This window comes from Misgurnus anguillicaudatus, chromosome 10 (genome assembly GCF_027580225.2).
Source record: "Misgurnus anguillicaudatus chromosome 10, ASM2758022v2, whole genome shotgun sequence".
NCBI classification, from domain to species: Eukaryota; Metazoa; Chordata; class Actinopteri; order Cypriniformes; family Cobitidae; genus Misgurnus; species Misgurnus anguillicaudatus.
This window is the reverse complement of record NC_073346.2, coordinates 4001003-4025562: the sequence shown is the minus strand read 5'-3', so window position 1 is coordinate 4025562 and position 24560 is coordinate 4001003. Positions and strand designations below refer to the sequence as shown.

At 45.4% G+C, this 24560-nt stretch overlaps 2 protein-coding genes and 15 non-coding genes across 17 annotated transcripts; 7 read left to right on the top strand and 10 right to left on the bottom strand.

Moving 5' to 3' along the window:
• Positions 1-28: 28 nt before the first annotated feature.
• Positions 29-101, bottom strand: trnar-acg (transfer RNA arginine (anticodon ACG)). Its single transcript has one exon. It is a non-coding gene; the product is annotated as a tRNA-Arg (tRNA).
• Positions 102-907: 806 nt separating this feature from the next.
• trnal-cag (transfer RNA leucine (anticodon CAG)) lies at positions 908-990 on the bottom strand. The gene has a single exon. It is a non-coding gene; the product is annotated as a tRNA-Leu (tRNA).
• Positions 991-2114: 1124 nt separating this feature from the next.
• trnam-cau (transfer RNA methionine (anticodon CAU)) lies at positions 2115-2188 on the top strand. The gene has a single exon. It is a non-coding gene; the product is annotated as a tRNA-Met (tRNA).
• A 92-nt stretch (positions 2189-2280) lies between these two features.
• On the top strand, positions 2281-2352 carry trnae-cuc (transfer RNA glutamic acid (anticodon CUC)). Its single transcript has one exon. It is a non-coding gene; the product is annotated as a tRNA-Glu (tRNA).
• Positions 2353-3485: 1133 nt separating this feature from the next.
• Positions 3486-3568, bottom strand: trnal-cag (transfer RNA leucine (anticodon CAG)). Its single transcript has one exon. It is a non-coding gene; the product is annotated as a tRNA-Leu (tRNA).
• Positions 3569-4692: 1124 nt separating this feature from the next.
• Positions 4693-4766, top strand: trnam-cau (transfer RNA methionine (anticodon CAU)). Its single transcript has one exon. It is a non-coding gene; the product is annotated as a tRNA-Met (tRNA).
• Positions 4767-5198: 432 nt separating this feature from the next.
• trnar-acg (transfer RNA arginine (anticodon ACG)) lies at positions 5199-5271 on the bottom strand. Its single transcript has one exon. It is a non-coding gene; the product is annotated as a tRNA-Arg (tRNA).
• Positions 5272-6106: 835 nt separating this feature from the next.
• Positions 6107-11395, top strand: LOC141367327 (uncharacterized). Its single transcript, XM_073872683.1, has 8 exons — positions 6107-6603; positions 6693-6848; positions 7397-7483; positions 7574-7909; positions 9161-9295; positions 9758-9841; positions 11004-11338; positions 11380-11395. The coding sequence occupies exons 2-8, from the start codon at positions 6702-6704 to the stop codon at positions 11393-11395; spliced, it is 1140 nt and encodes a 379-aa protein (XP_073728784.1). The 5' UTR covers positions 6107-6603; positions 6693-6701.
• Positions 11396-11751: 356 nt separating this feature from the next.
• On the top strand, positions 11752-15351 carry LOC129426670 (uncharacterized). Its single transcript, XM_073871821.1, has 5 exons — positions 11752-11931; positions 12049-12850; positions 12951-13160; positions 13261-13643; positions 13818-15351. Exons 1-5 carry the CDS (start codon positions 11776-11778, stop codon positions 14949-14951), a joined length of 2685 nt encoding a protein of 894 aa, XP_073727922.1. The 5' UTR covers positions 11752-11775; the 3' UTR covers positions 14952-15351.
• A 2021-nt stretch (positions 15352-17372) lies between these two features.
• On the top strand, positions 17373-17446 carry trnam-cau (transfer RNA methionine (anticodon CAU)). Its single transcript has one exon. It is a non-coding gene; the product is annotated as a tRNA-Met (tRNA).
• Positions 17447-17878: 432 nt separating this feature from the next.
• Positions 17879-17951, bottom strand: trnar-acg (transfer RNA arginine (anticodon ACG)). The gene has a single exon. It is a non-coding gene; the product is annotated as a tRNA-Arg (tRNA).
• Positions 17952-18743: 792 nt separating this feature from the next.
• On the bottom strand, positions 18744-18826 carry trnal-cag (transfer RNA leucine (anticodon CAG)). The gene has a single exon. It is a non-coding gene; the product is annotated as a tRNA-Leu (tRNA).
• A 1630-nt stretch (positions 18827-20456) lies between these two features.
• On the bottom strand, positions 20457-20529 carry trnar-acg (transfer RNA arginine (anticodon ACG)). The gene has a single exon. It is a non-coding gene; the product is annotated as a tRNA-Arg (tRNA).
• A 792-nt stretch (positions 20530-21321) lies between these two features.
• trnal-cag (transfer RNA leucine (anticodon CAG)) lies at positions 21322-21404 on the bottom strand. The gene has a single exon. It is a non-coding gene; the product is annotated as a tRNA-Leu (tRNA).
• A 1124-nt stretch (positions 21405-22528) lies between these two features.
• On the top strand, positions 22529-22602 carry trnam-cau (transfer RNA methionine (anticodon CAU)). Its single transcript has one exon. It is a non-coding gene; the product is annotated as a tRNA-Met (tRNA).
• A 432-nt stretch (positions 22603-23034) lies between these two features.
• Positions 23035-23107, bottom strand: trnar-acg (transfer RNA arginine (anticodon ACG)). The gene has a single exon. It is a non-coding gene; the product is annotated as a tRNA-Arg (tRNA).
• Positions 23108-23899: 792 nt separating this feature from the next.
• trnal-cag (transfer RNA leucine (anticodon CAG)) lies at positions 23900-23982 on the bottom strand. The gene has a single exon. It is a non-coding gene; the product is annotated as a tRNA-Leu (tRNA).
• Positions 23983-24560: the final 578 nt, after the last annotated feature.

The window sequence follows — 24560 nt, the reverse complement described above, 5'->3', positions numbered from 1 at the left end:
GTGTGGGAGGAAGGAGTAAAAACAGGATCGAGCCAGCCAGGAGTCGAACCTAGAATCTTCTGATCCGTAGTCAGACGCGTTATCCATTGCGCCACTGGCCCAACGCCAGAAACCTGGGAAGTCATGCTTGGAGAAGACAGCTGGATTCTGGAGGCTGGATTCTGGAGGCCAGCTGCAAAACTTCATTATTAAATATTAATCCGGTTTTACTCTGCCATCATTAAATCCATTATTACACAATCAATAATTACATGGTTCCCTGCTGCAGCAGACAAGGACAAGGCCAAGCTGCAGCGGGTGATCCGCTCGGCAGAGAGAGTGATCAACACCTCTCTACCTTCTCTGGAATCCCTTCACAACCTCAGGGCTGTGAGAAGGGCAAGAAAAATTATGTCTGACCCATCTCATCCAGGCTGTACCATGTTTCAGCTGCTCCCTTCAGGTAGAAGGCTTCGGCTCCCGAGAACTGCAAAATCCCGGCATCGCCTGAGCTTCTTTCCCACGGCCGCCTGGCTGCTTAATGACAGTTCAATTCCTTTTCAGGACTGAATGCACTGTTTGCACTTTATTGTTTCTATTACTCCTACTTTTATCATTCAGTATTAGTGTAAGTATCATTATTACTCTTAGCACCTTCCATTCACCTTCCATATGACTGTGTATTGTCATATCTTGTTCTGTCTTAATGTTTCGTTTGCCACATTACATCCATGCGTGACTGGCTGTAAAGAATTCCAATTGTGTTTGACACTATATTGCAATAAATTGAACCTTGAACCTTCATCTCTACCAAAATGGGAAACCGGGTCGTCCCCCGCGTGCCTGTCTCCTGGCGTCTTTGAAAAGGACGCTCCCTCGGAAGAAAGCGCGATACACAGCACGGGTGGCTACAACAAAGGCAACAGAATGTCAGAAGTAGGATTCGAACCCACGCCTCCAGAGGAGACTGCGACCTGAACGCAGCGCCTTAGACCGCTCGGCCATCCTGACCACCCCAGCTGGCCCAGGCGAGTCGATTGCGCTCCTCAGCGAATGTGCCGGTGTAACTTTTGGAATGACTCACGATTTTATTGCCTTCATGCTGCTCATCTTTAATTCTTATTTATTTCTTCACAAACGCCTTGAAATAGTGACGAATGTGGATTTTTCGAAATGAGGAACAATGTGCCCGAAGCCTTTCATTTGCCAAAAGCACACGCAGCCCGTCTCCATATGCCCTGTAACGGATGCTGTCAAAGTGGTTTTGCATTCAATGATCCTTTCCCCCTTGATCATACTGTTTTAGAACAGGGTCACAAAAAGGAATCGCCATTCTCAGACCCTGCTCGTTCTACTTGAACGCGCAATGAAAATACTTGATCAAATGCGGATGGACGCCGGCATTGCAATTTAGCGAAAAAGCGCCATCTCTGTACGTCTCAGGGCCTTTTTATGGTTCGCAGTTGCCTTCTAATGTAGACAACAGTTAACCATACGGCGGCGACATCCTTAAAAGAACCGGTGGCATTGTGTCTCGAGCACACAAGGCAAACAAGAGATTCTTCAAGAGGTGAGTGCGAAGTACAGTTTACTGCCACAGGCAATGGCCGCAGAGCTTTTACTTTAACAGACTCTAATACGTGGAACACGTCACCAACTTACATAGGACAGTCTTTCAACTTTAGCACAATTTAAGTTTTTCTACTAGATAATGAGGCTAAAGACGAGCCAAACACGTGATCACTGAATAACTGGGACTTTGCATTGTGGATATGTAACGTTATTCCATTAATCTGTCAGCTGTGTCAAATGTGTCAAATGTAAGTGTTTATTTATAATGGGTTTTATCTAGCCTGAGAGCATGTGCGCCAAGATCGTCCAGCAACGGCAGGCGTGCCATTCTCGACACCATTTAAAAGACGATAGGAATCCTGGGCATGACATAGCCCCTCTGTGTCTCCTTGAAGTTGTTTCTGTACGTGTAACATATTAAGAACGAGAAGGTCCTCAGTGTGGGTAGCCAGAGTGCAAGAAGCCCAGTCGTGCTCTCCTCGCAGGAGTTTCCTCGCTGGTGGCGCACAAAATGCCACGCAACCAGACGCAAGGGGCCACCCAGGAGCCGTCGGTCTGGGCGTGCCTCGTTGGCGCAGTTAGGCAGCGCGTCAGTCTCATAATCTGAAGGTCGTGAGTTCGAGCCTCACACGGGGCAGGGTGCCCTTTTGTCGACTAGTTTGAGACTTTAGCCCCGTTTTCCTTCCGCACAGTGTGCCAGGCATCCACGGCCTGAAGGCCAGCGTGTCCTCCCTGGTGGTCTAGTGGCTAGGATTCGGCGCTCTCACCGCCGCGGCCCGGGTTCGATTCCCGGTCAGGGAACGCTCTTTTGACGTGCGCTTGCCTTTTTCACCGGCCGGGTTATGCGCAAAGCTGGCTTCGAAGGCAAGGATCGCAGCACCTCCAAGAGGCAAAGCTTCACTGCCTCCGGCCCATCGACCTAAGGTTGGACGGCTAAATTGCCTGCCTGCAGTCCTGCGCTCCGCCATCTGAGCAATCAGAGCCTGGTGTGCGTCCTCTGTTCTACTGAGGCATGTTGACGCAGGACAGCAGACACCCAACGTGTGGGAGGAAGGAGTAAAAACAGGATCGAGCCAGCCAGGAGTCGAACCTAGAATCTTCTGGTCCGTAGTCAGACGCGTTATCCATTGCGCCACTGGCCCAACGCCAGAAACCTGGGAAGTCATGCTTGGAGAAGACAGCTGGATTCTGGAGGCCAGCTGCAAAACTTCATTATTAAATATTAATCCGGTTTTACTCTGCCATCATTAAATCCATTATTACACAATCAATAATTACATGGTTCCCTGCTGCAGCAGCCAAGGACAAGGCCAAGCTGCAGCGGGTGATCCGCTCGGCAGAGAGAGTGATCAACACCTCTCTACCTTCTCTGGAATCCCTTCACAACCTCAGGGCTGTGAGAAGGGCAAGAAAAATTATGTCTGACCCATCTCATCCAGGCTGTACCATGTTTCAGCTGCTCCCTTCAGGTAGAAGGCTTCGGCTCCCGAGAACTGCAAAATCCCGGCATCGCCTGAGCTTCTTTCCCACGGCCGCCTGGCTGCTTAATGACAGTTCAATTCCTTTTCAGGACTGAATGCACTGTTTGCACTTTATTGTTTCTATTACTCCTACTTTTATCATTCAGTATTAGTGTAAGTATCATTATTACTCTTAGCACCTTCCATTCACCTTCCATATGACTGTGTATTGTCATATCTTGTTCTGTCTTAATGTTTCGTTTGCCACATTACATCCATGCGTGACTGGCTGTAAAGAATTCCAATTGTGTTTGACACTATATTGCAATAAATTGAACCTTGAACCTTCATCTCTACCAAAATGGGAAACCGGGTCGTCCCCCGCGTGCCTGTCTCCTGGCGTCTTTGAAAAGGACGCTCCCTCGGAAGAAAGCGCGATACACAGCGCGGGTGGCTACAACAAAGGCAACAGAATGTCAGAAGTGGGATTCGAACCCACGCCTCCACAGGAGACTGCGACCTGAACGCAGCGCCTTAGACCGCTCGGCCATCCTGACCACCACAGCTGGCCCGAGCGAGTCGATTGCGGTCCTCAGCGAATGTGCCGGTGTAACTTTTGGAATGACTCACGATTTTATTGCCTTCATGCAGCTCATCTTTAATTCTTATTTATTTCTTCACAAACGCCTTGAAATAGTGACGAATGTGGATTTTTCGAAATGAGGAACAATGTGCCCGAAGCCTTTCATTTGCCAAAAGCAGACGCAGCCCGTCTCCATATGCCCTGTAACGGATGCTGTCAAAGTGGTTTTGCATTCAATGATCCTTTCCCCCTTGATCATACTGTTTTAGAACAGGGTCACAAAAAGGAATCGCCATTCTCAGACCCTGCTCGTTCTACTTGAACGCGCAATGAAAATACTTGATCAAATGCGGATGGACGCCGGCATTGCAATTTAGCGAAAAAGCGCCATCTCTGTACGTCTCAGGGCCTTTTTATGGTTCGCAGTTGCCTTCTAATGTAGACAACAGTTAACCATACGGCGGCGACATCCTTAAAAGAACCGGTGGCATTGTGTCTCGAGCACACAAGGCAAACAAGAGATTCTTCAAGAGGTGAGTGCGAAGTACAGTTTACTGCCACAGGCAATGGCCGCAGAGCTTTTACTTTAACAGACTCTAATACGTGGAACACGTCACCAACTTACATAGGACAGTCTTTCAACTTTAGCACAATTTAAGTTTTTCTACTAGATAATGAGGCTAAAGACGAGCCAAACACGTGAACACTGAATAACTGGGACTTTGCATTGTGGATATGTAACGTTATTCCATTAATCTGTCAGCTGTGTCAAATGTGTCAAATGTAAGTGTTTATTTATAATGGGTTTTATCTAGCCTGAGAGCATGTGCGCCAAGATCGTCCAGCAACGGCAGGCGTGCCATTCTCGACACCATTTAAAAGACGATAGGAATCCTGGGCATGACATAGCCCCTCTGTGTCTCCTTGAAGTTGTTTCTGTACGTGTAACATATTAAGAACGAGAAGGTCCTCAGTGTGGGTAGCCAGAGTGCAAGAAGCCCAGTCGTGCTCTCCTCGCAGGAGTTTCCTCGCTGGTGGCGCACAAAATGCCACGCAACCAGACGCAAGGGGCCACCCAGGAGCTGTCGGTCTGGGTGTGCCTCGTTGGCGCAGTTAGGCAGCGCGTCAGTCTCATAATCTGAAGGTCGTGAGTTCGAGCCTCACACGGGGCAGGGTGCCCTTTTGTCGACTAGTTTGAGTTTTTATCCCCGTTTTCCTTCCGCACAGTGTGCCAGGCATCCACGGCCTGAAGGCCAGCGTGTCCTTCCTGGTGGTCTAGTGGCTAGGATTCGGCGCTCTCACCGCCGCGGCCCGTGTTCGATTCCCGGTCAGGGAACGCTCTTTTGACGTGCGCTTGCCTTTTTCACCGGCCGGGTTATGCGCAACGCTGGCTTCGAAGGCAAGGATCGCAGCACCTCCAAGAGGCAAAGCTTCACTGCCTCCGGCCCATCGACCTAAGGTTGGACGGCTAAATTGCCTGCCTGCAGTCCTGCGCTCCGCCATCTGAGCAATCAGAGCCTGGTGTGCGTCCTCTGCTCTACTGAGGCATGTTGACGCAGGACAGCAGACACCCAACGTGTGGGAGGAAGGAGTAAAAACAGGATCGAGCCAGCCAGGAGTCGAACCTAGAATCTTCTGATCCGTAGTCAGACGCGTTATCCATTGCGCCACTGGCCCAACGCCAGAAACCAGGGAAGTCATGCTTGGAGAAGACAGCTGGATTCTGGAGGCCAGCTGCAAAACTTCATTATTAAATATTAATCCGGTTTTACTCTGCCATCATTAAATCCATTATTACACAATCAATAATTACATGGTTCCCTGCTGCAGCAGCCAAGGACAAGGCCAAGCTGCAGCGGGTGATCCGCTCGGCAGAGAGAGTGATCAACACCTCTCTACCTTCTCTGGAATCCCTTCACAACCTCAGGGCTGTGAGAAGGGCAAGAAAAATTATGTCTGACCCATCTCATCCAGGCTGTACCATGTTTCAGCTGCTCCCTTCAGGTAGAAGGCTTCGGCTCCCGAGAACTGCAAAATCCCGGCATCGCCTGAGCTTCTTTCCCACGGCCGCCTGGCTGCTTAATGACAGTTCAATTCCTTTTCAGGACTGAATGCACTGTTTGCACTTTATTGTTTCTATTACTCCTACTTTTATCATTCAGTATTAGTGTAAGTATCATTATTACTCTTAGCACCTTCCATTCACCTTCCATATGACTGTGTATTGTCATATCTTGTTCTGTCTTAATGTTTCGTTTGCCACATTACATCCATGCGTGACTGGCTGTAAAGAATTCCAATTGTGTTTGACACTATATTGCAATAAATTGAACCTTGAACCTTCATCTCTACCAAAATGGGAAACCGGGTGGTCCTGTCTCCTGGCGTCTTTGAAAAGGACGCTCCCTCGGAAGAAAGCGCGATACACAGCACGGGTGGCTACAACAAAGGCAACAGAATGTCAGAAGCGGATTCGAACCCACGCCTCCAGAGGAGACTGCGACCTGGGCGCCAGCTGCCGAAGGATAGTCCAACATAATGTTGAAAAATGTTGAAGCACAGCCAATCAAATCGAAGCGCTTCAACATTTAGAGCCAATCGAGTCGAAGCGCTTCAACATTTGCAGCCAATCACAGAGCGGAAGTTTCAACATTTTCAACATTTGACCAATCAGAGTGAAAGAGAAAGTCTTCGGGTACGATTCCCCTCCTCACCTGTAGGTGGAGTACGAGTGATGCTCGATGACGTGTTACTGCTCTTCTATTTTTTTTTTTGAGTTGCCGCTCTTCGCCAGTAGGGGGAGTAGGTTAAAAATGTCAATAAAGTTGCCGAAATTGGCCGAAAGTGTACGGTCTTTGACGAGAGGGATAAGACGACCTAACTGGGAGTGTCAGGGGTCAAAAAAGTTCAGTAGAAGGTTCATGCCCTACGACGAGCATCATTGCCACGGACATCAACATCTTTAAACGGAGGACAAATATTTGTAACTTTTATTACGGACTATAACCGGTAAGAATGCATAACTTAATAGCATAATTAATTCTGAGAGATAATTAGAGTTTAATTTTTAATTAGTATAGTTTTTAACAACTGTTTAGGACAAGACAATGTCTGCAAAAAAATCGCACAAAGGCATGTCGGACGCTGAATGGATTTCACGTCTAAGAAAGTTTGCCAGTACAGTTGTTTGGCCTTCAGAAGAAGGTAATAGACCAGCTCCTAGACAAAAAAAGTGGCACGAGCTTTATCAAAGGGTAAGTGTGTGTTTTTTGTTATTTTTGCGTAAGAAAACAATGAACGGACCTAAGTGTTTGTTGACTTGCATAATTAAGCATTTACAATAGAACTGGCTATTAACTGTATTTCCATAATAGTAACTAATGAAAGTACATTAGTGTTTGTTGACATGCATAATTAAACAGTAAAAGTAGAACTGTTTGTTTACTGTATTTACATAATAAAGCAAGAGATTAGTAATCTCATTCATTAGTCTCATTCATTACAACATTGTAACGTGACTTGGGATTTACATGGTGTAATTGTTTAAATCCATTTATTTATTTATTTATTTATGATTGAATGTACTACTGACTACTGTTGTACTATAAAAGAAAAGCTACTTGAAACAAAGATTTGAGAAAGTGGGGGTAGGGATGGTTGGGGGTTTCAGTCAAGGTGTGACTTGTGTTTTTCCTTTACACGATCTTTTAAGGGAATCACTCCCTTAAAAGTCACTCCCTTAGTTTTATTCTTAAATTACAAATGCATGTACTGTGTATTAAATTTGCCACAATGTTTATAGATTGAAAAATGCCCGATGCACTCTCGTGGCCAGACAACATTGTTTGGAGGTGTCCTAAAGTGCACATGTGGTTTTCACACTCAAAAGGTAAAATACATTTCAATATGTGGCAAGTAAAAAAGAACAATGCTTTTCTTTCAAATATGATTGTATGTAATTTTTGGTTGTCTTTATCAGCCACCTATGTCTACTGGACAGACACCAAGGGTCATGCAACAACAGTCTGCTGCTGCTATTGGATCACCACAGGAGGAGAGTCAGCATCAACCCCAGGTCCAGCCTCAACCTCAGGTCCAGCCTCAGCCCCAGGTCCAGCCTCAACCTCAGGTCCAGCATCAACTTCAGGTCCAGCATCAACCTCAGGTCCAGCATCAACCTCAGGTCCAGCATCAACCTCAGGTCCAGCCTCAACCTCAGGTCCAGCATCAACTTCAGGTCCAGCATCAACCTCAGGTCCAGCCTCAGCCTCCACCCCAGCGTACTCCATCAAGGATTTCGCCAAGTTTGTCACAGGTAGATTAATTACATTTTTTACAGGACTTGCAATGTTAACTATACATTTAAGTATCAAAGTCTGTATTGATTGGAAATTTGGTAAAGTATAGAAAGTAAAGGCTGAGATGTTTTCACATTTGCCTGCCAACTGACACACCCTGTGGCGTCTGCTGATTGGTCAGTTTAAATATCTTGTGTCAAGGTATGATTGTTCCCTTGCTTTGCAACCTATATGCCCTATCGTTCCTGCCCTCTATAAAAGGCAGGGCTTTTTTAACCCATCGCTGTGTAAATATTGTGTAGAACATACTGCTGAGTTAAAAGTTACCCAATGCTGGGTTGTTTTTATTTGTTTATTTGTTTATTTATATGGATCCCAACATTTCAATAATCACAGTTGATAAATATACACATATAAACATTACATATATATACATACATACATACACATACTCATACCTAAAATCTAGTTTCAATTTATAACAGGACTAGACAATAATGCCCACCTTGTTGCTAAAGATTCTAGTTGGCACTTTAACTATTTGATGTTAATTGCAGACACTTAAATAGGAAATTACTTTCTTTTTCTTTCTGCATCTGTCATCATTCCAATCAATGTTCATATCTCCAAGCAAGTAAAGTTCACAGTTAACATCAGAGACATTATCAAGCATTTCACCTAAGCATGTTAGATAGTCAATGTGTGCATCAGTAGGTCTATAACAGCATCTCACAAGCACTGGTCTCATATAAGGTACATGGACTTCTACCCATATAGCTTCAATGTCATCATGTATTAAATTTTGTTTTAACTTACAAGGAATGTTGCTTTTCACAAAGATGGCCACACCACCACCAAATTTATTTTAACACGTGGTTTGGTAACAACAGCCCAGCATGATGTAATATGTAACCCAATGTTGTTCTGTCCAATATTTATCCAGTGATAGGTTAAAATAACCCAGCATTTTTACAGCGTGTTCTTGGATTCTCCTCTTCCTCTCTACTTTGGCTCTGCTGTTGTAGGGTAAAGACCATTAAACTACACAGCAAAGTGCCTTATGGTTTTTCCCTTTATTTTGGTCTTCTTTATTTTGGCAGTTAAAGCTACTTTTTCTGTCATGTATGCAAAATTGACTTAAGTAGTAAATATGTAGTAAATATGTTAATACTTTATCTGCATTTATCATGCAGCCATTTCAGGTGTAATTAAAAGTAATTTTATTTTTTCCCCACTGTGCTAACACAAATTGTTTTGCCCTATTTCAGTTTACCAAGTCAAGATTTAGCGGGTCTCATATTGCTGCAGCGAAGCCCAACCTAAAGATGGCTAGAAGACCATCTCAGGCTACTGACCAACCTAGCTCAACAGCAGTGTCCAGTCCCCCTATACCAAGCACCACTGTAAGTATAGGCCACATTGCATTTGCATCATTCTTTTCTCCATTTATTATTCCAGGAAACCATAATATAATGAAGTAAGAACAATACTACACATTACTATACAGTGCTTTATTTTAGATAGATTTACTATCACAAATTTGGTGTGGTCAGCAATATTTATTTTTTAAGAAATTGACACTCTTATTCAGCAATGCATTGCATGCACATTACATTTATCAAAAACAACAATTGTTTCATTTTAAAATATAAAAAATTGTAACCCTAAAGGGTGTTTCAAGTGTAATATTTCTGTAAAGGCTAGGGACAGAAAAATGGACATTTCCGTAGAATGACAGAATACTGAACACATACTACTGAACAGTGGTGTATTGTTACATCAAGGATGACATTAAATAATTGAACAGTTATATTTGATGTCTTTCTACTGTTATGTAAAATATATTGCACTGCATGTTTGGACAGACACAAGACCCTGGACTTCCAGTCTCCGTCCCCAGATCAACTGCCGATGTTACCAGTCCCACATCATCATGCAGCGTTGTCTCCGTAAGTTGTTTAATATTCTACTGGTCCAGTGGGCTTATTATGTTTGCATATTAATTGTCACACACAATGGGGCCAGCCAACTGACACTTTTGTAACAATTTTAAATTCTGAACACCTTTGCCACGAATGTATCCATTTGTCAGTATTTGATATCTAGTAATAGATAAAGGCTCACATGCCCAGAAATGATACATTTTATTATTTTTATATAATTACCTTTTTTAATGACTGTAGTGTGGCTAATTTAAAGTTACCAGTTTGTACACTGTAAAAAGTTTCATGGGTTTTTTGACTTTTATTTGCTTTCAACATTTGAGATATCAAATACACTGGACAAATGTTTACATAAAGTTTTCAACACAGAATAATAACAAAATTTCTAAAAAAAGATCCAAAGTTTACATACCCCTTATTCACTGTACAATATTACTTAGTTTTTATGTTTTGTGATAGTTTACATATTATAGTTTACATATACCTGCCTTTTTATTGTATGGTGTTGACGTCATGAGCATCGCTGAATGTTTTAATTTATTGAAGTAGTTGTGTATGAGTTTCTTAATTGTTCACAATGTAAGAATATTAATCTTAACATCATACAGTCACTGGTGAAAAGGAGTCAACTATGCATAAAATGCTGAATTGCAAAGATTCTTGTCAGAGTCATGTATCCAGTTTTTCCTTATTTTATGTTATTTGATTTAATCCTGTTTATTATCTTGTTAATTAGCTCCGCCTCTGTTCTCATTATTTTCAATCGTCCTCACCTGTGTCTTGTTTAATTTGATTATCCGTCCTGTGTATTTATAGCCTGTCTGTGATTCAATTCCTTTTCTCATCTTAGTTGGTGTAAAATGTTGTTTTAGTGTGTTGTGCTCCTCTGGTTGTCTGGTCATTGCTAATTTTGTAATTAAAGTTTTTTCTTTATCCTCCTGCATACACAACTGTTGTAATTCTGCAGAAACTCGATGAATTAAATAGATAGACACGGTAAACTAAGTTTTAATGACTACAGCTGAAAAATACTTTTTAGTGTGAAAATAATCAGTGGTTTATAGATGTTATTTAGATGAGCATTTTATTTAAGGGTCGTCTTGGATAAAGCGTTATTTAACAAAGGGAACTTAAGGGACTAAATGTTTTGTCTCTTTTTTCCTCACAGAGTGCTCCTACTGCGCTGTTACAAGCACCAAGTGTACTACCGCTTCCTCGTTTGTGGTCGGAGACCTTGCCACCAGAGGATCACAGGTGGATTGCAAGCCGGCTTTTTAAAATGGGGTCCAGGGGAAAGCCGGAACTCCGTGACAACCTTCAGCTCTGGTATCACCCACCACAGCCTGCACTGACTTACAATCAGGCTCCTGCTCCTGACAGATTTTTTTGTCATGCCCTTTTGCTGTGGATGCCGTATAAGCTGTGGAAGGTCAAGGTTCTCTGTCCCAATCCTGCCTGTGGACACCATCAACTGACAGGAGGCGGTCTGCATAAAAGGGCACGGCAAGTTCATGACATTGACAGGATGTACAACATGGTCACAGAAACCCTCATCTGTAAAAAGTGTAAAGCTTCTCACGTGTCCTGGAGTCAGACTGTCCTGCAACAGCTGGATCTGGGTCATCGCTCTGAGTTTCGGGTCATCCTCACGCAGAAGTGAGTACACTTTAATTTCCTCAAGTTGTTAGCCCATCATCCCATATTTGCAAACACTTTAAATATTTTTATGTGGTATAAATAATGTATCTGTGGATTTTGCTTTTTTTAGGTATGCCTGTGATCTGAGAGTCATTAGACTCTTGCGTGAACGTGGCCTAGGCAACAGCCCCACGCGTGTTATTAAACAGCTGCGTGAGAACCACAGCGAGGAGTGGCTCCAGCGTCTGGCCCGGTACACCACCCAGTGCATGGACTTCATCAACCGCCCGTGGGTGTTGCCAATGCAGTTCCAGGAACCTCCTGAGCCTACAGTGTTGCCGAGCGTCAAGTGGCTTCTCACTGTGTACAGCCAAGACATCCTGACAAGGCTGGATGAAATCCATGCCAGGATAACATCCACACATGGCACAGTGTTGAAAATGGATTCAACTAAAAAGGTTAGCAGTTAAATTCTATGTATGCCATTGTCTGTTTTATCGCAAAAAGGTGCTTTTTGTAATTTGCATGGTTGGTTTCATTACATTTGTAAAGCATGTTTCATATGTCTTTTGCAGATCACCAAGAAGCTGGCTGGGACAGCGAGGGGAACAGGAAACTGGCTCACCTCTGTTGGCAATGAGTTTGGTCAGGTGCTCATAAGTGTGTTGACAGCCCAGGAAGGAGCAGGACTGGACATGATGATAGATGGTCTGGTGAAAAGATACCAGCAGGCTGGTGTGGATCCACCTGCTGTGTTGTATGTTGACTGTGGGTGCTGCACTGAGGTGGGGGAAACCAAGCTGAAAACCAGGTTCAGAGGATGGCCAGATCTCTTAATAAGGCTGGACATCTGGCATTTCATGCGCAGGATTGCTGTGGGCTGTACAACTGATGCCCATCAGCTTTATCCTATATTCATGGCACGACTGTCTGCATGCATCTTTGAATGGGATGCTGCTGATGTTGCTGTGCTACGCAGAGCCAAGAAAGAGCTGCTGGTGTCCCAGGGTTGGCCTGTGCTGACAGATGAAGTTGTCAATAAACATCTTTCCAAACAGGAGCTGGCTCTGCATTGTCGGAGGAGGACCCGTGGAGAGGAGACTACCATTCTTCTCCTTGAGCGGCTGCTAACAGAGCTCATGACCAGCAATGGCAGTGACTCTATGGGTGTTCCTCTTCTGGACAGAGAAAGGATGGAGCACATCTGGAGTGTCCAGAAGAAGCATGTCAAATGCATCCAGGACCCACCCGGTGTAGCCCTCTATACTGAGACGGGGACCTTAACCAAGGGAGGTGTGGTTCTGAAGACATACCGATGTGCCAGAGGATCCACATCTCTAGAGTCCTTTCATTTACATTTAAACCGTTTTATCCCAGGTATCTGTCTGTTACAAATACTTTGCATTTGTAAAAACAAACCATCACATGCCTTTGTGTGTTTCTTTAATACCATCTAAACACTATTGTCTCTTTACAGGTACCAGTGCCAACAGTCTTAACTTTCAGATTTATCTGCTGGAGGGACTAAACAGGTGGAATCAGGACCGGGAGGCTGTTTCCTTGTCATCAGGACCATCAGCTTTGTGCAGCTACACGGGAGAACTTGTTTACTGCGTAAACAGGAATTATGAAAAGCTGTTTGGCAAGAAAGTGGTCCCCACATTTCATCCACCTGCATGTTACACTGGTGAGAGAATTTGTTTTTGTTAATAAACCTGCAGTTTGTAAGTCTTATTTTTTATATAATTAACTCTCTTTTGTATTTAATTCCCTTTTTATTTATTTAGGTGAACTTATTGGAGTGCAGTATTTATTCCACCAGACTGGTCGGGCACTGCAGGACATGAGCCCAGACTCTGAGCAGACGGCAGAGCTTATAGAGGAACTTGATGTGGAGGAGAGGGAGGAAGATGAAGGGTTCTTTGACATCAATGAGGATCACACAATAAGAGATCCAGAGGCTGTTCTGTCACCGCCCTCCACCATGACAAGGAGTCCCTCTACCTTGGTTGCAAGCAGTGCCACATCTATTCAGGCCTCCATATGTCCTTCACCGGTCTCTGAACCGGTTCTTCTGACACGTGACCCCTCACAGTCTCCAACTGCTCTCTCACCTGTTCACTTGGAGCCTGGAGATACTGGTGATGATGATGATGATGATGATGAAATGGTAAGTGTCACTTGTATGTGTTTCAATTTAACTAGAATATCTCAAATGGTGTTTGCAAATATCTGCTTCAGTGCATTTCAATTCAATTTCAGATATATTGAACTTAATAGAAATTAGTTAATAAACAGAATGTGAATATCAAACAAAATATTTAGTGCAATTTGTTTTTAATAGGCTGTTGACTCCCAGAACGTGCCAGGATTCCAGCATGTGGACAGGCTGGCAGAATATCTGGTCGAGCTTAGGAAACGCACAGCCCTCAGCCTGACTAACCAGGAAGCAGAAACGATTATTGGACTTTGGCAAAACCTGGATGCCTTTGACAAGCGGCGGGTGGTGTATCGACCTCGTTTCAAGAAGAGACTGCTGACTGGACGGTTCAGAACACCAAAGACGCCCACTCGCACCCCTGGAGTAGAGAGCACCACCAGATGCGTGCTGGGTGCAAGCAGCGCACCTGCTCAGTGGCCTGACTGTTGCCGTCTGGTGGAAACCATTTTCATCAGGCTGTGCGTAATCCACCTTGCCCCCAAAAGAAAAGGTGGGAAAACTTATTCGAGATGGTCTTTGATCCTAGAAGACTATCGCAAGATAAGGCAGCTTGTGTTTGGCAATGGCTTGGTGATGAATGAAACTTCATTGCAGCTGGTGGAGGTTAACCAGAACACCCTGATTGACTGGTACAACGTAAGAAATATAGACCAGCAAGTGACACTGCTAGTTCGAGGCCTTGATTTGCCTCATCCCATCCCTGAAGCTCAGGAGCCTCTTCAGGATGCCAAACGGCTACGAACTGAGCTGCAGCAACCAATGCAGATGCACCAGTACAAGCTACCAGATAGCACAGCAGGACAGGCAAAGCAAAGAGTAATATCTATTAGGCAGCCCCCTCTCAGACCCAAAACACCAGCAGCACCTGGAGCATCACTGCAAATGGTGTCAACAGGTTTCCAAAATGTGCCGTTGCTCCAGTTTGTGCCAATGGTGCAGGGAATGCCAATGGTGCAGGGCATGCCGGTAATTCATGGTGTGCAAATGGTGCAGGGCATGCCACTTATGCAGCCAGTTTTACAGCCAGCAGTTGTCCAAGGCACCACCTCACAGCCAGCTGCACCAGGTCCTAGTCAAGGAGCTATGCCCAAGAGACCCTACAAGCGAACAGTAGAGGCGAACACTTGCAAGAAGTGTGGCCAATTTAAGACTGCGGAAACTGGGCATAGCCAATACAGGGGCAAGGTGTACTGTCCCCAGACTGAGACTGTGTCCAAAGAAGTGTGGTTGGAGAACATGCGTAGAATCTCCAACTAACGTATGCAGTTTTATGTTGGTAAAGTTTACAATTCTTAATATTTGTGATTGTTACTGTACTTCTAGTTGGTTTTAAAAGTGTTTTTTAATTGTATTTAACTTTTTGTTTGTGTTCTTTTTACTTATTTACCATTTTAATATTCATTACTGTTCTTTTAACATTTGTAAACGCATTTAAACATTGTCAAGTGATGACTTTGACTTGGTTGGCATGCGATACTTGGCACACAATATAACACTTGCTTGTACAAAGGATTATTGGTGTATCTTATTGTTCTCGAAACATAATTACCATAGCAATGTCTATTTAAAGTATTTATTTAGAATTTATTTATTGCTTTTTTTATATTCATTTCAAGTTTCTTCTGACTTTTGTAAATAAAAACACATTGTGGTTGTACTTTTGACTTTGTGTCATTACTCTTAGTAAAGGCAATACTCCGTAAGTTGCAATAACATTTGTATATAAAATGAATAACAGTGTTTTTATACTTCTTGTAACAAACATTACTACTAACAATTATGGTTACATCTGAATCTGCAAGTGTCTGGTTTAAATATATATTAACAAAATATGGAATCAGTATAACATATCTACAATTCATACTACAACAGAATAATTATTACAAATACTACCACTAAATAATAACAACAGAATTGGCACGGTGCATTTTATTTATTCAAATACCATAAAGTAATTAGTACATGTGTATTCCATAAACAACTAACAATTATGGTTACAGTTACATCTGAATCTGCAAGTTTCTGACTTAAATATATATATACTAACAAAATACTAAATTAGTATAACATATCAACAACAATTTATACTACAACAGAATAATTACAAATACTACCACTAAATGATAACAGCAGAATTGGCACGGTGCATAAATACATTTTATTTATTTAAAAACCATAACGAAATTAATACATGTGTATTCCATAAACAACGCAACTGCATGCGTTCAAGAATTTGATAAAAATAAAATATCACAAAATATTACAGAAAAGTGCCTTTGGCTGGATTCGAACCGAGTCTTTGGCGCGTACCTGCAATAGGAAACAATGTATTTAAAATGGGTCATTTCCGTCGCGTAAACTGCATAAACAATCAGACAGAAGAAAGATCTGTCACCAAAAATCCGATTTCGCCTCTCTTCCTTCACGTTTTCTCTTTCGCTTTTTCCCTTTCTCCTTTTCTTTCTTCCCCCTTTTCCCCCCTTCTTCCCCGTCTTTGTTGGACTATTGTTCCCCAGCTTGGGCGCAGCGCCTTAGACCGCTCGGCCATCCTGACCACCCCAGCTGGCCCGAGCGAGTCGATTGCGCTCCTCAGCGAATGTGCCGGTGTAACTTTTGGAATGACTCACGCGTTTATTGCCTTCATGCAGCTCATCTTTAATTCTTATTTATTTCTTCACAAACGCCTTGAAATAGTGACGAATGTGGATTTTTCGAAATGAGGAACAATGTGCCCGAAGCCTTTCATTTGCCAAAAGCACACGCAGCCCGTCTCCATATGCCCTGTAACGGATGCTGTCAAAGTGGTTTTGCATTCAATGATCCTTTCCCCCTTGATCATACTGTTTTAGAACAGGGTCACAAAAAGGAATCGCCATTCTCAGACCCTGCTCGTTCTACTTGAACGCGCAATGAAAATACTTGATCAAATGCGGATGGACGCCGGCATTGCAATTTAGCGAAAAAGCGCCATCTCTGTACGTCTCAGGGCCTTTTTATGGTTCGCAGTTGCCTTCTAATGTAGACAACAGTAAACCATACGGCGGCAACATCCTTAAAAGAACCGGTGGCATTGTGTCTCGAGCACACAAGGCAAACAAGAGATTCTTCAAGAGGTGAGTGCGAAGTACAGTTTACTGCCACAGGCAATGGCCGCAGAGCTTTTACTTTAACAGACTCTAATACGTGGAACACGTCACCAACTTACATAGGACAGTCTTTCAACTTTAGCACAATTTAAGTTTTTCTACTAGATAATGAGGCTAAAGACGAGCCAAACACGTGATCACTGAATAACTGGGACTTTGCATTGTGGATATGTAACGTTATTCCATTAATCTGTCAGCTGTGTCAAATGTGTCAAATGTAGGTGCTTATTTATAATGGGTTTTATCTAGCCTGAGAGCATGTGCGCCAAGATCGTCCAGCAACGGCAGGCGTGCCATTCTCGACACCATTTAAAAGACGATAGGAATCCTGGGCATGACATAGCCCCTCTGTGTCTCCTTGAAGTTGTTTCTGTACGTGTAACATATTAAGAACGAGAAGGTCCTCAGTGTGGGTAGCCAGAGTGCAAGAAGCCCAGTCGTGCTCTCCTCGCAGGAGTTTCCTCGCTGGTGGCGCACAAAATGCCACGCAACCAGACGCAAGGGGCCACCCAGGAGCCGTCGGTCTGGGCGTGCCTCGTTGGCGCAGTTAGGCAGCGCGTCAGTCTCATAATCTGAAGGTCGTGAGTTCGAGCCTCACACGGGGCAGGGTGCCCTTTTGTCGACTAGTTTGAGACTTTAGCCCCGTTTTCCTTCCGCACAGTGTGCCAGGCATCCACGGCCTGAAGGCCAGCGTGTCCTCCCTGGTGGTCTGATGGCTAGGATTCGGCGCTCTCACCGCCGTGGCCCGGGTTCGATTCCCGGTCAGGGAACGCTCTTTTGACGTGCGCTTGCCTTTTTCACCGGCCGGGTTATGCGCAACGCTGGCTTCGAAGGCAAGGATCGCAGCACCTCCAAGAGGCAAAGCTTCACTGCCTCCGGCCCATCGACCTAAGGTTGGACGGCTAAATTGCCTGCCTGCAGTCCTGCGCTCCGCCATCTGAGCAATCAGAGCCTGGTGTGCGTCCTCTGCTCTACTGAGGCATGTTGACGCAGGACAGCAGACACCCAACGTGTGGGAGGAAGGAGTAAAAACAGGATCGAGCCAGCCAGGAGTCGAACCTAGAATCTTCTGATCCGTAGTCAGACGCGTTATCCATTGCGCCACTGGCCCAACGCCAGAAACCTGGGAAGTCATGCTTGGAGAAGACAGCTGGATTCTGGAGGCCAGCTGCAAAACTTCATTATTAAATATTAATCCGGTTTTACTCTGCCATCATTAAATCCATTATTACACAATCAATAATTACATGGTTCCCTGCTGCAGCAGCCAAGGACAAGGCCAAGCTGCAGCGGGTGATCCGCTCGGCAGAGAGAGTGATCAACACCTCTCTACCTTCTCTGGAATCCCTTCACAACCTCAGGGCTGTGAGAAGGGCAAGAAAAATTATGTCTGACCCATCTCATCCAGGCTGTACCATGTTTCAGCTGCTCCCTTCAGGTAGAAGGCTTCGGCTCCCGAGAACTGCAAAATCCCGGCATCGCCTGAGCTTCTTTCCCACGGCCGCCTGGCTGCTTAATGACAGTTCAATTCCTTTTCAGGACTGAATGCACTGTTTGCACTTTATTGTTTCTATTACTCCTACTTTTATCATTCAGTATTAGTGTAAGTATCATTATTACTCTTAGCACCTTCCATTCACCTTCCATATGACTGTGTATTGTCATATCTTGTTCTGTCTTAATGTTTCGTTTGCCACATTACATCCATGCGTGACTGGCTGTAAAGAATTCCAATTGTGTTTGACACTATATTGCAATAAATTGAACCTTGAACCTTCATCTCTACCAAAATGGGAAACCGGGTCGTCCCCCGCGTGCCTGTCTCCTGGCGTCTTTGAAAAGGACGCTCCCTCGGAAGAAAGCGCGATACACAGCACGGGTGGCTACAACAAAGGCAACAGAATGTCAGAAGTGGGATTCGAACCCACGCCTCCAGAGGAGACTGCGACCTGAACGCAGCGCCTTAGACCGCTCGGCCATCCTGACCACCCCAGCTGGCCCGAGCGAGTCGATTGCGCTCCTCAGCGAATGTGCCGGTGTAACTTTTGGAATGACTCACGATTTTATTGCCTTCATGCAGCTCATCTTTAATTCTTATTTATTTCTTCACAAACGCCTTGAAATAGTGACGAATGTGGATTTTTCGAAATGAGGAACAATGTGCCCGAAGCCTTTCATTTGCCAAAAGCACACGCAGCCCGTCTCCATATGCCCTGTAACGGATGCTGTCAAAGTGGTTTTGCATTCAATGATCCTTTCCCCCTTGATCATACTGTTTTAGAACAGGGTCACAAAAAGGAATCGCCATTCTCAGACCCTGCTCGTTCTACTTGAACGCGCAATGAAAATACTTGATCAAATGCGGATGGACGCCGGCATTGCAATTTAGCGAAAAAGCGCCATCTCTGTACGTCTCAGGGCCTTTTTATGGTTCGCAGTTGCCTTCTAATGTAGACAACAGTTAACCATACGGCGGCAACATCCTTAAAAGAACCGGTGGCATTGTGTCTCGAGCACACAAGGCAAACAAGAGATTCTTCAAGAGGTGAGTGCGAAGTACAGTTTACTGCCACAGGCAATGGCCGCAGAGCTTTTACTTTAACAGACTCTAATACGTGGAACACGTCACCAACTTACATAGGACAGTCTTTCAACTTTAGCACAATTTAAGTTTTTCTACTAGATAATGAGGCTAAAGACGAGCCAAACACGTGATCACTGAATAACTGGGACTTTGCATTGTGGATATGTAACGTTATTCCATTAATCTGTCAGCTGTGTCAAATGTGTCAAATGTAGGTGCTTATTTATAATGGGTTTTATCTAGCCTGAGAGCATGTGCGCCAAGATCGTCCAGCAACGGCAGGCGTGCCATTCTCGACACCATTTAAAAGACGATAGGAATCCTGGGCATGACATAGCCCCTCTGTGTCTCCTTGAAGTTGTTTCTGTACGTGTAACATATTAAGAACGAGAAGGTCCTCAGTGTGGGTAGCCAGAGTGCAAGAAGCCCAGTCGTGCTCTCCTCGCAGGAGTTTCCTCGCTGGTGGCGCACAAAATGCCACGCAACCAGACGCAAGGGGCCACCCAGGAGCCGTCGGTCTGGGCGTGCCTCGTTGGCGCAGTTAGGCAGCGCGTCAGTCTCATAATCTGAAGGTCGTAAGTTCGAGCCTCACACGGGGCAGGGTGCCCTTTTGTCGACTAGTTTGAGACTTTAGCCCCGTTTTCCGTCCGCACAGTGTGCCAGGCATCCACGGCCTGAAGGCCAGCGTGTCCTCCCTGGTGGTCTGATGGCTAGGATTCGGCGCTCTCACCGCCGTGGCCCGGGTTCGATTCCCGGTCAGGGAACGCTCTTTTGACGTGCGCTTGCCTTTTTCACCGGCCGGGTTATGCGCAACGCTGGCTTCGAAGGCAAGGATCGCAGCACCTCCAAGAGGCAAAGCTTCACTGCCTCCGGCCCATCGACCTAAGGTTGGACGGCTAAATTGCCTGCCTGCAGTCCTGCGCTCCGCCATCTGAGCAATCAGAGCCTGGTGTGCGTCCTCTGCTCTACTGAGGCATGTTGACGCAGGACAGCAGACACCCAACGTGTGGGAGGAAGGAGTAAAAACAGGATCGAGCCAGCCAGGAGTCGAACCTAGAATCTTCTGATCCGTAGTCAGACGCGTTATCCATTGCGCCACTGGCCCAACGCCAGAAACCTGGGAAGTCATGCTTGGAGAAGACAGCTGGATTCTGGAGGCCAGCTGCAAAACTTCATTATTAAATATTAATCCGGTTTTACTCTGCCATCATTAAATCTATTATTACACAATCAATAATTACATGGTTCCCTGCTGCAGCAGCCAAGGACAAGGCCAAGCTGCAGCGGGTGATCCGCTCGGCAGAGAGAGTGATCAACACCTCTCTACCTTCTCTGGAATCCCTTCACAACCTCAGGGCTGTGAGAAGGGCAAGAAAAATTATGTCTGACCCATCTCATCCAGGCTGTACCATGTTTCAGCTGCTCCCTTCAGGTAGAAGGCTTCGGCTCCCGAGAACTGCAAAATCCCGGCATCGCCTGAGCTTCTTTCCCACGGCCGCCTGGCTGCTTAATGACAGTTCAATTCCTTTTCAGGACTGAATGCACTGTTTGCACTTTATTGTTTCTATTACTCCTACTTTTATCATTCAGTATTAGTGTAAGTATCATTATTACTCTTAGCACCTTCCATTCACCTTCCATATGACTGTGTATTGTCATATCTTGTTCTGTCTTAATGTTTCGTTTGCCACATTACATCCATGCGTGACTGGCTGTAAAGAATTCCAATTGTGTTTGACACTATATTGCAATAAATTGAACCTTGAACCTTCATCTCTACCAAAATGGGAAACCGGGTCGTCCCCCGCGTGCCTGTCTCCTGGCGTCTTTGAAAAGGACGCTCCCTCGGAAGAAAGCGCGATACACAGCACGGGTGGCTACAACAAAGGCAACAGAATGTCAGAAGTGGGATTCGAACCCACGCCTCCAGAGGAGACTGCGACCTGAACGCAGCGCCTTAGACCGCTCGGCCATCCTGACCACCCCAGCTGGCCCGAGCGAGTCGATTGCGCTCCTCAGCGAATGTGCCGGTGTAACTTTTGGAATGACTCACGATTTTATTGCCTTCATGCAGCTCATCTTTAATTCTTATTTATTTCTTCACAAACGCCTTGAAATAGTGACGAATGTGGATTTTTCGAAATGAGGAACAATGTGCCCGAAGCCTTTCATTTGCCAAAAGCACACGCAGCCCGTCTCCATATGCCCTGTAACGGATGCTGTCAAAGTGGTTTTGCATTCAATGATCCTTTCCCCCTTGATCATACTGTTTTAGAACAGGGTCACAAAAAGGAATCGCCATTCTCAGACCCTGCTCGTTCTACTTGAACGCGCAATGAAAATACTTGATCAAATGCGGATGGACGCCGGCATTGCAATTTAGCGAAAAAGCGCCATCTCTGTACGTCTCAGGGCCTTTTTATGGTTCGCAGTTGCCTTCTAATGTAGACAACAGTTAACCATACGGCGGCAACATCCTTAAAAGAACCGGTGGCATTGTGTCTCGAGCACACAAGGCAAACAAGAGATTCTTCAAGAGGTGAGTGCGAAGTACAGTTTACTGCCACAGGCAATGGCCGCAGAGCTTTTACTTTAACAGACTCTAATACGTGGAACACGTCACCAACTTACATAGGACAGTCTTTCAACTTTAGCACAATTTAAGTTTTTCTACTAGATAATGAGGCTAAAGACGAGCCAAACACGTGATCACTGAATAACTGGGACTTTGCATTGTGGATATGTAACGTTATTCCATTAATCTGTCAGCTGTGTCAAATGTGTCAAATGTAGGTGTTTATTTATAATGGGTTTTATCTAGCCTGAGAGCATGTGCGCCAAGATCGTCCAGCAACGGCAGGCGTGCCATTCTCGACACCATTTAAAAGACGATAGGAATCCTGGGCATGACATAGCCCCTCTGTGTCTCCTTGAAGTTGTTTCTGTACGTGTAACATATTAAGAACGAAAAGGTCCTCAGTGTGGGTAGCCAGAGTGCAAGAAGCCCAGTCGTGCTCTCCTCGCAGGAGTTTCCTCGCTGGTGGCGCACAAAATGCCACGCAACCAGACGCAAGGGGCCACCCAGGAGCCGTTGGTCTGGGCGTGCCTCGTTGGCGCAGTTAGGCAGCGCGTCAGTCTCATAATCTGAAGGTCGTGAGTTCGAGCCTCACACGGGGCAGGGTGCCCTTTTGTCGACTAGTTTGAGACTTTAGCCCCGTTTTCCTTCCGCACAGTGTGCCAGGCATCCACGGCCTGAAGGCCAGCGTGTCCTCCCTGGTGGTCTGATGGCTAGGATTCGGTGCTCTCACCGCCGCGGCCCGGGTTCGATTCCCGGTCAGGGAACGCTCTTTTGACGTGCGCTTGCCTTTTTCACCGGCCGGGTTATGCGCAACGCTGGCTTCGAAGGCAAGGATCGCAGCACCTCCAAGAGGCAAAGCTTCACTGCCTCCGGCCCATCGACCTAAGGTTGGACGGCTAAATTGCCTGCCTGCAGTCCTGCGCTCCGCCATCTGAGCAATCAGAGCCTGGTGTGCGTCCTCTGCTCTACTGAGGCATGTTGACGCAGGACAGCAGACACCCAACGTGTGGGAGGAAGGAGTAAAAACAGGATCGAGCCAGCCAGGAGTCGAACCTAGAATCTTCTGATCCGTAGTCAGACGCGTTATCCATTGCGCCACTGGCCCAACGCCATAAACCTGGGAAGTCATGCTTGGAGAAGACAGCTGGATTCTGGAGGCCAGCTGCAAAACTTCATTATTAAATATTAATCCGGTTTTACTCTGCCATCATTAAATCCATTATTACACAATCAATAATTACATGGTTCCCTGCTGCAGCAGCCAAGGACAAGGCCAAGCTGCAGCGGGTGATCCGCTCGGCAGAGAGAGTGATCAACACCTCTCTACCTTCTCTGGAATCCCTTCACAACCTCAGGGCTGTGAGAAGGGCAAGAAAAATTATGTCTGACCCATCTCATCCAGGCTGTACCATGTTTCAGCTGCTCCCTTCAGGTAGAAGGCTTCGGCTCCCGAGAACTGCAAAATCCCGGCATCGCCTGAGCTTCTTTCCCACGGCCGCCTGGCTGCTTAATGACAGTTCAATTCCTTTTCAGGACTGAATGCACTGTTTGCACTTTATTGTTTCTATTACTCCTACTTTTATCATTCAGTATTAGTGTAAGTATCATTATTACTCTTAGCACCTTCCATTCACCTTCCATATGACTGTGTATTGTCATATCTTGTTCTGTCTTAATGTTTCGTTTGCCACATTACATCCATGCGTGACTGGCTGTAAAGAATTCCAATTGTGTTTGACACTATATTGCAATAAATTGAACCTTGAACCTTCATCTCTACCAAAATGGGAAACCGGGTCGTCCCCCGCGTGCCTGTCTCCTGGTGTCTTTGAAAAGGACGCTCCCTCGGAAGAAAGCGCGATACACAGCACGGGTGGCTACAACAAAGGCAACAGAATGTCAGAAGTGGGATTCGAACCCACGCCTCCAGAGGAGACTGCGACCTGAACGCAGCGCCTTAGACCGCTCGGCCATCCTGACCACCCCAGCTGGCCCGAGCGAGTCGATTGCGCTCCTCAGCGAATGTGCCGGTGTAACTTTTGGAATGACTCACGATTTTATTGCCTTCATGCAGCTCATCTTTAATTCTTATTTATTTCTTCACAAACGCCTTGAAATAGTGACGAATGTGGATTTTTCGAAATGAGGAACAATGTGCCCGAAGCCTTTCATTTGCCAAAAGCACACGCAGCCCGTCTCCATATGCCCTGTAACGGATGCTGTCAAAGTGGTTTTGCATTCAATGATCCTTTCCCCCTTGATCATACTGTTTTAGAACAGGGTCACAAAAAGGAATCGCCATTCTCAGACCCTGCTCGTTCTACTTGAACGCGCAATGAAAATACTTGATCAAATGCGGATGGACGCCGGCATTGCAATTTAGCGAAAAAGCGCCATCTCTGTACGTCTCAGGGCCTTTTTATGGTTCGCAGTTGCCTTCTAATGTAGACAACAGTTAACCATACGGCGGCGACATCCTTAAAAGAACCGGTGGCATTGTGTCTCGAGCACACAAGGCAAACAAGAGATTCTTCAAGAGGTGAGTGCGAAGTACAGTT